Source organism: Ailuropoda melanoleuca, chromosome X, assembly GCF_002007445.2.
Source record: "Ailuropoda melanoleuca isolate Jingjing chromosome X, ASM200744v2, whole genome shotgun sequence".
Classification (NCBI taxonomy): Eukaryota; Metazoa; Chordata; class Mammalia; order Carnivora; family Ursidae; genus Ailuropoda; species Ailuropoda melanoleuca.
The window spans coordinates 4,488,178-4,500,609 of NC_048238.1; the positions used below are offsets into that span (position 1 = coordinate 4,488,178).

Here is a 12,432-nt window from a genome sequence, read left to right on the forward strand (position 1 = left end):
TTGATATCTTGCATATGACACTGAAAGCACAAGGAATGAGAGCAAACATAGCCCAATGGGACTGCATCAAACTTAAAAAATTCTGCACATCGAAGGACACAATCAAGAGGGTGAAAAGGCAACCTATGAAATGGGGGAAAAATTTGCACACCGTGTATCTGATAAGAGGTTCATGCAGAAAATATAAAAAATATATATAACAAGCAAAAATCAACCCTATTTCAAAAAATAGGCAAAAGACTTAAAAAGGTACTTCTCCAAAGAAAACACAGGAATAGCCAAAAGCGTATGAGCTGAGGCTCCACATGATTCCTCATTAGAGAAGGGCACATCACCACTACAATGAGTCACCGCTTCACACGTCTTAGAATGGCTGCTCACAACAACCACCCCAAACCCCAGAAAACAATTACGTGTTGGTGAAAATGTGGAGAAAGCAGAACGCTTGTGGACAGTTAGAGAAAAAGTAATGTGGTGCAGCCACTCTGGAAAACATTATGTTGGCTCCTCAAGAGACTGAAAACAGAACTACCATATAATCCAAGAAGCCCACTTCTGGATACATAACCACAGAAATTGAAAGCACGGCCTCAAAAACGTATCCGTATTCCCACGTTCATAGCAGCATCGTTCACGTTAGCCAAGAAGAGGACATGACTCCAATGATATCAACAGAAGAATGGACAGACACAGTGTGGTCCCGCGATACAGTGGGAAAAAGGGAGAAAATCCTGCCTCATGCTACAGCGTGAAAAAACCTTGAGGGCCTCATGCGAAGTTCAAAAAGCCAGTCAGGAGAAAAAGGACAAATCCTGTAGGAGCCCACTATACGAGGTACCTGCAAGAGTCCAATTCATAGGGGCAGAATGTGGAGTGATGGTGCCAGAGGCTGGAAGGAGGCCGAAAGAGGACTTAGTGGTGAATGAGGACAGAGCTTCTGCTTTGCAAGGTGAAGAAGTTTTAGAGACGGAGGGTGGGGACCGTGACCCAACCCTGCGACCCTCACAATGCCACCTAACTGGACACCTAAAGATGGATGAGATGGTAAGTTTTACTGCGTCTGTTTTTAACTGTGATTTTAAAAATGAGCTGTGCGGGTCATGGTCCCAGGGTCTTGGGATCGAGCCCCATGTGGGGTGGGACTGCCCGCTCAGCGGGAAGCCTGCTTGTCCCTCTTTTTCTGACCCTCCCCCCGGTTTGTGCACGCTCTCTCCCTCAGATTAAAAACAAAACAAAAAAACCTTAAAAAATGAGCTGTATGGATGTGTTTCCACCATGAAGGGTTGTAAGGGTACCTCCGTGTGCAAAGGGCGCTTGATGGGAGCAGACGCACACACTGTGTATCACGTGTACCCACGCCTGACATTCACATATACGTGTCATCCAAGCACAGCCCACATGGTTTCTAGGTCACACAGGTGCTGGCGTTAGCTGGGCCTTTCCAGGAAACTCTCTATTTCCAGTGGTATTCAATCTGCACTCTTGGATGGATGTATAAATATTTCCAAAAAACCCATGTTTCAAAAATGACTGCGATTCACATTAATACAACTGTACATCCAAAATTACTGCTGTAACTGAAAATTTTTTTTTCTCCCCTCGCACCAGGAATCCCAAAGACGGAGTAGTCCCCTTTCTTCCTGGAAGATTCTTAAAATAGCACTCCATTTTTAAGCATTTTTCGGCCCTGCAATCTAGAACATTCTTGACCTTCTCACTTTTAGTAAGAAACAGCAGACAATTCAGTTCTGATCGATCTTCCGTTAACAAGCCCCCAGGGAGAAAAGTCATCTTTGCTTTCAAAGAAAAACACGTAAAGAACGGGGTGAAGGGCATACAAACAGACATACTGAAAATGAGTTATGCCCTAACTTAAAAAAAAAAAAAGAAATAAAAATTAACGTTCTTTGGGGAGATTTAGCAGCTTGCTCATCATTCATCTGTTAATGTTTAAAGAGTCGCTAAGATAATCCTGTACCTGATTTTGAACAGGAGACGGCAATGCCACCCATCAGACTTTGAAGCAATCCCGTCATGAATATAATGTTTATATAACACTGAAACAAACACAGTTCAAACGCTTTTGGACCTTGCAACTAACTCAGTGAAAGGAATGCATATTATTTTTAAAAGCCCTTAAAAAAGACAAGACGGAAATCACAGCACAGGATTAACCAAACTCTCTCTGGAGGAGCTGTGAGCCTCACCCAAGAAGAGATTTTTCTGAGAAGGTACCAAGACAAAAGAAGACGCAAAGCCAGCCCGCAAAGCCAGCCCGGCACTGGCCGCTGACCGTGATTTACAGCAACACTGTGAAGGCGCAGGAGTATAATCCCGTCAAATGGGAGGGGGCGGTACCTGGCATCAAAGCCGCCGTGGGGAATACTTCTTTCAACTTCGCCTGGCTTTCCTCCACCAGCTCCTCTTTGGACATGGGGAGCTGCAGGACGTCTATTATGATCTGGGCCGCCTCCAGTGCCTTTTTTCCCATAACAAGGGACTTGACATCCCAGCTGTATTTCTTTCCATAGCGGTCACAGATTTCTTGGAACACCACTGAATAGAGCCGTTCGGTGTCTGCAGAAAGAAAGATACGGCGATGTTTAGGGGTGCGTGCGTGTCAATGTGGAGGCCCTCTAGATCAGCACGTATCGTGGGCATGTGCACGGAGATCTATGGAAATGCTGCCGGTCATTCGGACAGCAGTGCCCTGGGTCGCTGCCCCTCCGTTTGCTTCAGTGTGTTCGCAGCTGCGACCTGCAAAGTTAAAAATGGGAAAACAAACGAACATTTTATGGTTAATCTTTGACATAAAGATGGATGCATTTGGGCCTAAATGTGCTCCTGGGGCGGTGAAGGTCCTCCAACATCACGTGACGGCATCACCTGGTGCTGAAGCTGCCTCCAGAGGGCAACACGCAAGGGTCGGTGTGGGCACACTTCCACTGCCCCGTGGCCGTGCGCAGAGCAGGTGCACCTGGCCACGGTCACTGCTGTGAAGCTCCCACGTGAGCACGGAGCACGTCTGTACGGGCTCGCATTGCTCCACTGCTCTCTCACTGAACTCACTCAGAGCCCTTCTCACACCCGCTGTGCGTGGAGGGGGGGGCACCCTCCCACCCAGCAAGTCCGAAGACACCCGCCGGGCACCCGGCAGTTCCACTCGCTTCTGACACTGTGTCAGATCCTACAGGTAACGTGTCCCAAACCATCACGACGTCACCTCACACCAGTCAGACTGGCTGCTAGCGGAAACACAAGTACAACAAGTGTGGTCAGGATGTGGAGAAACAGGAACCCCGCACACTGTTCGTGGGGATGCGAGCTGGTGCAGAAAACACTGGAAAACACTGTGGAGGTTCCTCCAAAACTTCAGAACAGAGCTACTGTAGAGTCCAGCAATCACATTTCTGGGTACTTACCTGGAGAAAACAAAAATGCTAATTCAAAAAGACATATGCAGGGGGCGCCTGGGTGGCTCAGTCTGTTAAGCATCTGCCTTCAGCTCAGGTCATGATCTCAGGGCCCTGGATCGAGTCCTGTATCGGGCTCTCTGCTCAGCAGGGCATCCGCTTCTCCCTCTCCCTCTCCCTGCCGCTCCCCCTGCTTGTGCTCTCTCTGACAAATACATAAATAATATCTTAAAAATAAAAGACAAATGCACCCCATATTCACTGAGCATTATTTACAATAGCCAAGATATGGAAGGAACCCAAGCATCCATCAATAAGTGAATGGATAAGGATGGTATACAGAAGAAAATACTACTCAAAAGAAACGAAACCTTGCCATCTGCAAGAACATAGGGAGACCTACACGGTGTTATGCAAAGTCAGATAAAGACAGAGGTTGTATGATTTCACTCACATAGTGAAACTTCAAAGATAAAGTGAAGAGTCTTAAACACAGAGAACATAGCGGTGGTTGCCAGAGGGGTGAGCGGGTCGGGGGGATGAGTGAAATAGCTGAAGGGGACTCGGAGGTACACACTGCACATATGAAATAAGTCATGGGGATGGGGAACACGGCGTGGGGAACACAGTCAATGCTTCTGTAATAACTCTGCATGCTACACACATGCTAACAGGACTGACTGTGGCGATCATTTTGTAATGCATGGAAATATACGATTACCACAATCACTACGATATAAGCCTGAAACTGTAAGATATTGTGTATCGGTCATACTGAAAATAGAAGGTGCTCAGTCCCATAGGTCTGCCCCCAATACCCCCTGCAATGCCAGTTCCAAGTCCCAGTTGTCACCTGTGCTGTAGGTGGGAAGGGGATCTCACAACACGCTCCTGGTTCTACCGATTTGCTGGAGTGGTTCCCAGAGCCCAGGAAAAGTTTACTGTTCCCCCGTGTATTACACAGGATGTGACCAAGGATACAAAGAAACATGCACAGGGTAGAGTTGCACAGGGCGAGGTGTGCAGGAAAGGGCGCGGAGCTCCTGTGTTCTCTCCAGTTCGTCATTCTCCCAGCACCTGCACGTGTCCGCCAACGGGGAACCTCTCAGGACCCCCGTACTTTTGGGGTTTTCGTGGAGGCTTCATGACGGAGGCAAGAAGTATCACCAAGCCCACTTACAGCCCTGCTTCCCCATCTGGAGGATGGGGCTGGAAGGCGGAGTTCCAAGCTTCCCAGCATGCCTTGGTGTTTGTACTGGCCAGGCCCAGCGCAGGAACCCACCAAGGATGGCCTCTACAGAACAGAAGACGCTCCTGTCACTCAGAGAAGAACAAGGGATTTAGGAATTGGTACCAGGAACCGGGGTCAGATGGCAAACGTTAGAGCAAAGATGGTCCTACTGATCTTATTATCACTTAGGACGTTTCCAGGCTTTGGGGAGCTCTGTGCCAGGAACTGGGAGCACAGACCAACACATACGGTTTCTATTATTTCACAAGGCTGCGTGTCATGGTGAAACTCAGGTCAGTCTGGGAATTGGATCCCAGCTGGAGACTTTCTAAGCAGTAAAGCCTCAGACAACGTAGTTGGCATCCTGGGCCCTTTGCAGGTTAACAAGCGTCGAAGGGTTCTACTGGTAATAATTGGTAGTATTACTACTACCATACAGCATAGTAAATTAAATACAGCATGGTAAGTGGTACTCACTATATTTACATTCATTTACGTTTACGCCCCTATGGATTTAATACATCAGCAGCGTTAACAGTACCGATGCCAGCACTACCAAAGCCATGAGCCACGGTAATGTTCTCACCTACCTCGTACATAAAGACGGTTAACGGCAGGGATCCTCGCACTGCTACCCCCATGACGTACGATCATACCGGTGTGAGGACTGGACACTCGGTAATATTCTCAGAGTGTGTCCGAGGCTCGCGGCGGGCTCCTTAACGCTAGCTGTCACCGTGACAGGCATCACTGTGTCCACCATGGGCCCTTGGAGAAAGATCAGTTCACTAAATCCAAACGTGGGGAAAGTGCCTGAGAACCGATGACTGTCTCCCAAAGGCAAGTGTTTCCAGACCAGGCAAGTCACAGGGGGCTGAATGTGTGCTGGTGACCCCGAGCCCAGGTGTGCAAAGGAACACAGAGAGGCTCTGCTGGGAGGTGTCCTCAGGGCCCTGGCCTCGCTCTTGGGTGTGGCATCAACAGAGACACTCGGTGAAGCCAGGAGATGACGGACAGGAGATGACGGTCGGGAGGTCAGGCACACAGGACTTGGAAGACACACAGATTTCCGGTTCCGACTGGTTTAGGAGATGGACCACCCTGCTCTCATTTCAGCAGGAAGGCTGACGTGCGGGGCATGAAGCAGTGTGAATGATGCACATTCTAGACTGAATTTGTATGGTCTGACCCAATAACAAGACCACCTCTTCTTCTGCATGGGAGACAGTATTTGGAATCCTAGCACACAATGATGTAAAGAGACTGGGCACAGGCAGAGAGAGGAGAGGCCCGGGTGTGGGCGTGCTGCAAGGAAGGAACCCACACACATGGGTCTACACGTACAGATGTTCACACTCACCTACGTGTTCATGTGCACTGATGTGCACCCAGCCGTGCGTGCCTATCTGGGATTGCCTGAATCGGTTCTGAAAGTGGTCAGGGTGTGACCACGTGCATGGCTGGTTTCACCCGGAGATATCTGCTCCTCCCTGATGCCCAGTCCGAGGGCTGCCGAGCCAGCAGATGGCAGGAGGCATGGTGCTGTCTCCTGCGAGCCGTGGCTGTGTTGCCGGTGCGGTCTGTGTGCATCTTTGCCACAGGAGGTCAACAGACGCCTGCACAATACAGCGCTCCCACCACCTGTTTGCTGCTGGCTTTGTGGATGTCACCGTTCACACGTCCCTGTTTGTGGGCTCAGCACACCCACCGGGGGGTCCTGTCCGTGGGCCCAGCACGCCTGCCGAGGGGTCCCGTCCATGGGCCCGGCATGTCTGCCAGGGCATCCTGTCTGTGGGCTCAGTACACCTGTTAGGGGATCTCCGGTTCCTCCGGGTTGGACTGGGACTGGGCAGGTCCCCTGGCCGCCTCCCCTGTGGGCTCTCGGGATCAGCATTCAGCTGCTCCGTAGGACCCCAGCTCTTCTTTCAGCTTTCAGGGTGGGCTGCCCCCAGCCCCCACGCCTGCTTCCCCTGGCTTCCGACTCTGCTCCTCCTCCCACCGCCCCTCTGAATGCGTTCTGCTAGGACCTCGGTATGGCCTCCTTCCCCTGGACCAGCCTGGAACCCTCTGCCCCGGGGTGGGATGCCTGGTCTCAACAGCAATCAGCAGCAGAAAGAGCTTTTCTCTTCCTTCTGCTTTCTGAGGCAAAACTCCCCGGAGCCAAGTGTCAGGTAGAATTTCGTTGTCAGCACTTGAACCACCTGGGTCCCTTGCTTGTCTAGCACAGGCTGCACTTTCCCGTGGCACTGGGTAACGCCCAGAACACACACATCTCAGCTCCCCCACCCTTGTTTCACATCACCTCTGCATTAGGAAACGCCTCTTGTGGTTTTGTTTTCTTTTGCCGGCACAAAAGATGGTGGGGCTTTAAGGAAACCCTTCCGGGGTCATCTGTAGAACAAGAACGGTTGGGACAGCCACCCGAGTGACTCAGGGTTTTCTAGAACGCACGCTGCACCTGCACGTACCCTTCCTGAAGAAGGCAGACGACGGAGGGAAGGCTGGCTCCTCCTCGTCATCATCGACAGCAGAAAGGCCTTCTCAAGCCTTCTGTGGCCAAGGGTCTCCGGTAACAAATGCTCCTTTTAGGTGCACCCCTGGGAGGGGTCGGAGGACGGCTCTACGGGAAGGAGAAGGACAGACAGGCAGTGATGTACACGTTTACTTTCTTCACGTGCACATTTTCCTCTAGTACTTGAGACAAGTCTGCAACGAAGAAACTCCAGGCACCAAGTGAGCGAGAAACTAGTGTGGGGTCTAAAAAGCAAAGTCGAGTGTGCAGGGAGAAGCAGCAGAGAAAGGCCTGGCGGAAGATGGAGGTGGCATTCGGGGACTCCTGCTAACGCATGTGGACGACAGAGAAGAAAGGGGTGTGAAAGAAATACTAATCCCAAAGACAGAAACATAGCGATGGCCTTCAAAATGCTTTCAAGAGTGTTTATTTAAAGGCTCGCGTCAGAGCTTTTAATTTAAAAGACACTGAGCTGTGGGATTATAAATCTGCAGGAGACAGTGCAGACCACTTTTCCCCATCCCAAATCCTCGCTGAATAAGCGAGGATCTAAACAACTAATTAAACTCCTCGGATCCCACGGCATACGTAGGAATTAAAGGGACAGAGGTTTGAAAGGAAACAGTTCCAAAGACGGGCAAGAAAGACGTGCATGAAACACCGTGCCTAGCTACCGGCGGCATGGGGTCCCCCTGTTCAGAAGCAAGGGAGTGAGGCCCAAGCTTTGCAACTTGCTTCTGCGTTATTTCACAAGAACATCACTGTAACGTGTATGGCAAGGTAAGCTGCTGCCGTCCCCAGGTGTGTTAGAAAAACGTTCCTCGTAAGGCCAACCTCCCTGCGGCTTGGAAGAGGGAGCCCATACAGCACTGGGGAGCTGCTGCAGGTGAGCTGATAGGGTACGTGGGGACAGAAGGGCGTCAGACGGGAGCCAGGACCCTGGCAATGCGGGCACGGTGGCCGCGAGGCACGTGTCGTCATGGGTAGCATGCTGCCCTCCCAGGTGGGGAAATGAGACATTTAGGTTTAAAGTCATTGAACTGATGCAGAAGGCGTCCCTGCTTCTGCTCCTATAGGAAGGCAATGTCTGCATGGTGGCCTTGGTGTCCTGCACAGTGGCCTCTATGACTGGGATTCTAGAACGCTGTCATTTTCTTCTCATCGCTCATGTACTGAAATGTTTGCTGAGTCCCTCCCTGGCTCCCAGAGCCAGTGTGGCATTTTACCCTATAAGGTTGTAAGGGGAGAGGGTGTTTCCCCACATCTCTCTTATAGGAAGCTGAGCCCCTGGACCGTGCAAACAGGAGCCTAACTGCAGTTTAAAAAGAAGGAGTTGCATTGTGTCATAGCAAAACTCCTTTATCAACGTGTCATTGTTAACCATGTATCATAAGACCTGATTTCTCGGGGCGCCTGGGTGGCTCAGTCAGTTGGGCTTCTGACTTCGGCTCAGGTCATGATCCTGGGACCCAGATCGAGTCCCAACTGGGCTCCCTGCTCAGTGGGGAGCCTGCTTCTCCGTCTCCCTCTGCTGCTCCCCCTGCTTGTGCTCTCTCTCTCGAATAAATAAAATCTTTAAAAAATAAATAAATAAGACCTGATTTCTCTGCCCATCCCCGTTTTTGCTCCGAGAGCTGGAAAGAGGTATTGGGAGAAAGTGTGGGCATCAGGAATCTGAAAGCTGAACAGTAAATTCCCAGCTTGGCCACTGTTTAGCTGCCAGTCACGGGACACGTTTTTAAGGCGCATGACTTGTAGTTTCCACCTGGGGTAGCAGTGGTACCTGGCCACCACTGGCCTGCAGGGTTGGGTGTGACCAGATGCTAGGGGTGGACGGCAGCAGGTGCTCTGAAGCCAGGTACCTGGGTCTGCGACCCTGCCCCGCAGCTGAGAAGCCACAGAAATCTGCCAACGGGTGCTCAGCCCCCGGCTGGGCCTTGGGTTACAAATCTACAGAACTGGGGATGGTAACGGGGCCACGGCACACCTTCTGGGTGGTTGTGACAGTTATGTGCTATAGTCTATGCCAAGTTCTGAGGATGCAGGATCAACTCCAGCATCATCGTGCGGAACCCCTGCTGGGGGGGACGTCTGCCCTGCACCTGATGTGCAGAAGGTTTGTCACCAGCATGCATCCCGGAGTTGGGAGACCACAAGCCCTGCTTTCTCTCTGTACAGCAATGCTCTAGTAAGGGCGAGACCTGTTTCATCTGACACGTCACAGGGCCTCGTGAGACAGTTTCCTTAAAAAAACAAAACACCAACCGTTTACTCTTTGCAACGTATTCACAAAAGTACGGCACCTCATAGGCATATGAAACTCGCTTCATAAACACTTGTTCACTACTGCCCGGCCCAATACAAGAACATGATCCTTTGTTTGCAATTCCTTAATCCATAAACTTCTGCAAACTGACACGTCTTCATTCAGCAGCGACATCTGACCTGGACTGGCACGAGGAGGGTTTAACGTTTACTTCCTGTGAATCCTCACACCCTTCTCTATAGGAACAGCTAGGGGTTTGCTTCTGGGCCCTGCCCCAGACCCTGCCCCACGGAGAGTATATATATCGCACAGTAAGCACATTATATTTTATTTTTTGGGGTTTTTGTTTTGTTTTGTTTTTTAAACATTTTTTAAAAATTTTATTATGTTAGTCACCATACAGTACATCCCTAGTTTTTGTTNTGAAGAGTCTTAAACACAGAGAACATAGCGGTGGTTGCCAGAGGGGTGAGCGGGTCGGGGGGATGAGTGAAATAGCTGAAGGGGACTCGGAGGTACACACTGCACATATGAAATAAGTCATGGGGATGGGGAACACGGCGTGGGGAACACAGTCAATGCTTCTGTAATAACTCTGCATGCTACACACATGCTAACAGGACTGACTGTGGCGATCATTTTGTAATGCATGGAAATATACGATTACCACAATCACTACGATATAAGCCTGAAACTGTAAGATATTGTGTATCGGTCATACTGAAAATAGAAGGTGCTCAGTCCCATAGGTCTGCCCCCAATACCCCCTGCAATGCCAGTTCCAAGTCCCAGTTGTCACCTGTGCTGTAGGTGGGAAGGGGATCTCACAACACGCTCCTGGTTCTACCGATTTGCTGGAGTGGTTCCCAGAGCCCAGGAAAAGTTTACTGTTCCCCCGTGTATTACACAGGATGTGACCAAGGATACAAAGAAACATGTACAGGGTAGAGTTGCACAGGGCGAGGTGTGCAGGAAAGGGCGCGGAGCTCCTGTGTTCTCTCCAGTTCGTCATTCTCCCAGCACCTGCACGTGTCCGCCAACGGGGAACCTCTCAGGACCCCCGTACTTTTGGGGTTTTCGTGGAGGCTTCATGACGGAGGCAAGAAGTATCACCAAGCCCACTTACAGCCCTGCTTCCCCATCTGGAGGATGGGGCTGGAAGGCGGAGTTCCAAGCTTCCCAGCATGCCTTGGTGTTTGTACTGGCCAGGCCCAGCGCAGGAACCCACCAAGGATGGCCTCTACAGAACAGAAGACGCTCCTGTCACTCAGAGAAGAACAAGGGATTTAGGAATTGGTACCAGGAACCGGGGTCAGATGGCAAACGTTAGAGCAAAGATGGTCCTACTGATCTTATTATCACTTAGGACGTTTCCAGGCTTTGGGGAGCTCTGTGCCAGGAACTGGGAGCACAGACCAACACATACGGTTTCTATTATTTCACAAGGCTGCGTGTCATGGTGAAACTCAGGNAAAAAATAAAAAAAAAAAGATCAGTTCACTGAAAATCCAAACGTGGGGAAAGTGCCTGAGAACCGATGACTGTCTCCCAAAGGCAAGTGTTTCCAGACCAGGCAAGTCACAGGGGGCTGAATGTGTGCTGGTGACCCCGAGCCCAGGTGTGCAAAGGAACACAGAGAGGCTCTGCTGGGAGGTGTCCTCAGGGCCCTGGCCTCGCTCTTGGGTGTGGCATCAACAGAGACACTCGGTGAAGCCAGGAGATGACGGACAGGAGATGACGGTCGGGAGGTCAGGCACACAGGACTTGGAAGACACACAGATTTCCGGTTCCAACTGGTTTAGGAGATGGACCACCCTGCTCTCATTTCAGCAGGAAGGCTGACGTGCGGGGCATGAAGCAGTGTNAGGAGATGACGGTCGGGAGGTCAGGCACACAGGACTTGGAAGACACACAGATTTCCGGTTCCGACTGGTTTAGGAGATGGACCACCCTGCTCTCATTTCAGCAGGAAGGCTGACGTGCGGGGCATGAAGCAGTGTGAATGATGCACATTCTAGACTGAATTTGTATGGTCTGACCCAATAACAAGACCACCTCTTCTTCTGCATGGGAGACAGTATTTGGAATCCTAGCACACAATGATGTAAAGAGACTGGGCACAGGCAGAGAGAGGAGAGGCCCGGGTGTGGGCGTGCTGCAAGGAAGGAACCCACACACATGGGTCTACACGTACAGATGTTCACACTCACCTACGTGTTCATGTGCACTGATGTGCACCCAGCCGTGCGTGCCTATCTGGGATTGCCTGAATCGGTTCTGAAAGTGGTCAGGGTGTGACCCCGTGCATGGCTGGTTTCACCCGGAGATATCTGCTCCTCCCTGATGCCCAGTCCGAGGGCTGCCGAGCCAGCAGATGGCAGGAGGCATGGTGCTGTCTCCTGCGAGCCGTGGCTGTGTTGCCGGTGCGGTCTGTGTGCATCTTTGCCACAGGAGGTCAACAGACGCCTGCACAATACAGCGCTCCCACCACCTGTTTGCTGCTGGCTTTGTGGATGTCACCATTCACACGTCCCTGTTTGTGGGCTCAGCACACCCACCGGGGGGTCCTGTCCGTGGGCCCAGCACGCCTGCCGAGGGGTCCCGTCCATGGGCCCGGCATGTCTGCCAGGGCATCCTGTCTGTGGGCTCAGTACACCTGTTAGGGGATCTCCGGTTCCTCCGGGTTGGACTGGGACTGGGCAGGTCCCCTGGCCGCCTCCCCTGTGGGCTCTCGGGATCAGCATTCAGCTGCTCCGTAGGACCCCAGCTCTTCTTTCAGCTTTCAGGGTGGGCTGCCCCCAGCCCCCACGCCTGCTTCCCCTGGCTTCCGACTCTGCTCCTCCTCCCACCGCCCCTCTGAATGCGTTCTGCTAGGACCTCGGTATGGCCTCCTTCCCCTGGACCAGCCTGGAACCCTCTGCCCCGGGGTGGGATGCCTNAGGGTGGGATGCCTGGTCTCAATAGCAATCAGCAGCAGAAAGAGCTTTTCGCTTCCTTCTGCTTTCTGAGG

At 51.5% G+C, this 12,432-nt stretch overlaps 1 protein-coding gene across 5 annotated transcripts in view; it reads right to left on the reverse strand.

The window, feature by feature from the left end:
• PUDP (pseudouridine 5'-phosphatase) overlaps positions 1-12,432 on the reverse strand; it is a 94,165-nt gene that overhangs the window by 48,277 nt on the left and 33,456 nt on the right. Inside the window, exons 1-3 of one of the 5 annotated variants that reach the window (XM_034649454.1) lie at positions 7,113-9,772; positions 5,235-5,412; positions 2,359-2,577 (exon numbers count right to left, since the gene is read on the reverse strand). In XM_034649454.1, coding sequence (XP_034505345.1) covers positions 2,359-2,577; positions 5,235-5,298 — 283 coding nt within the window. In that variant the 5' untranslated portion in view covers positions 5,299-5,412; positions 7,113-9,772. Of the gene's footprint in view, positions 1-2,358; positions 2,578-5,234; positions 9,773-12,432 lie in introns of those variants that run through there. The other 4 variants (XM_034649451.1, XM_034649452.1, XM_034649453.1 and 1 more) reach the window with 4 other exon arrangements.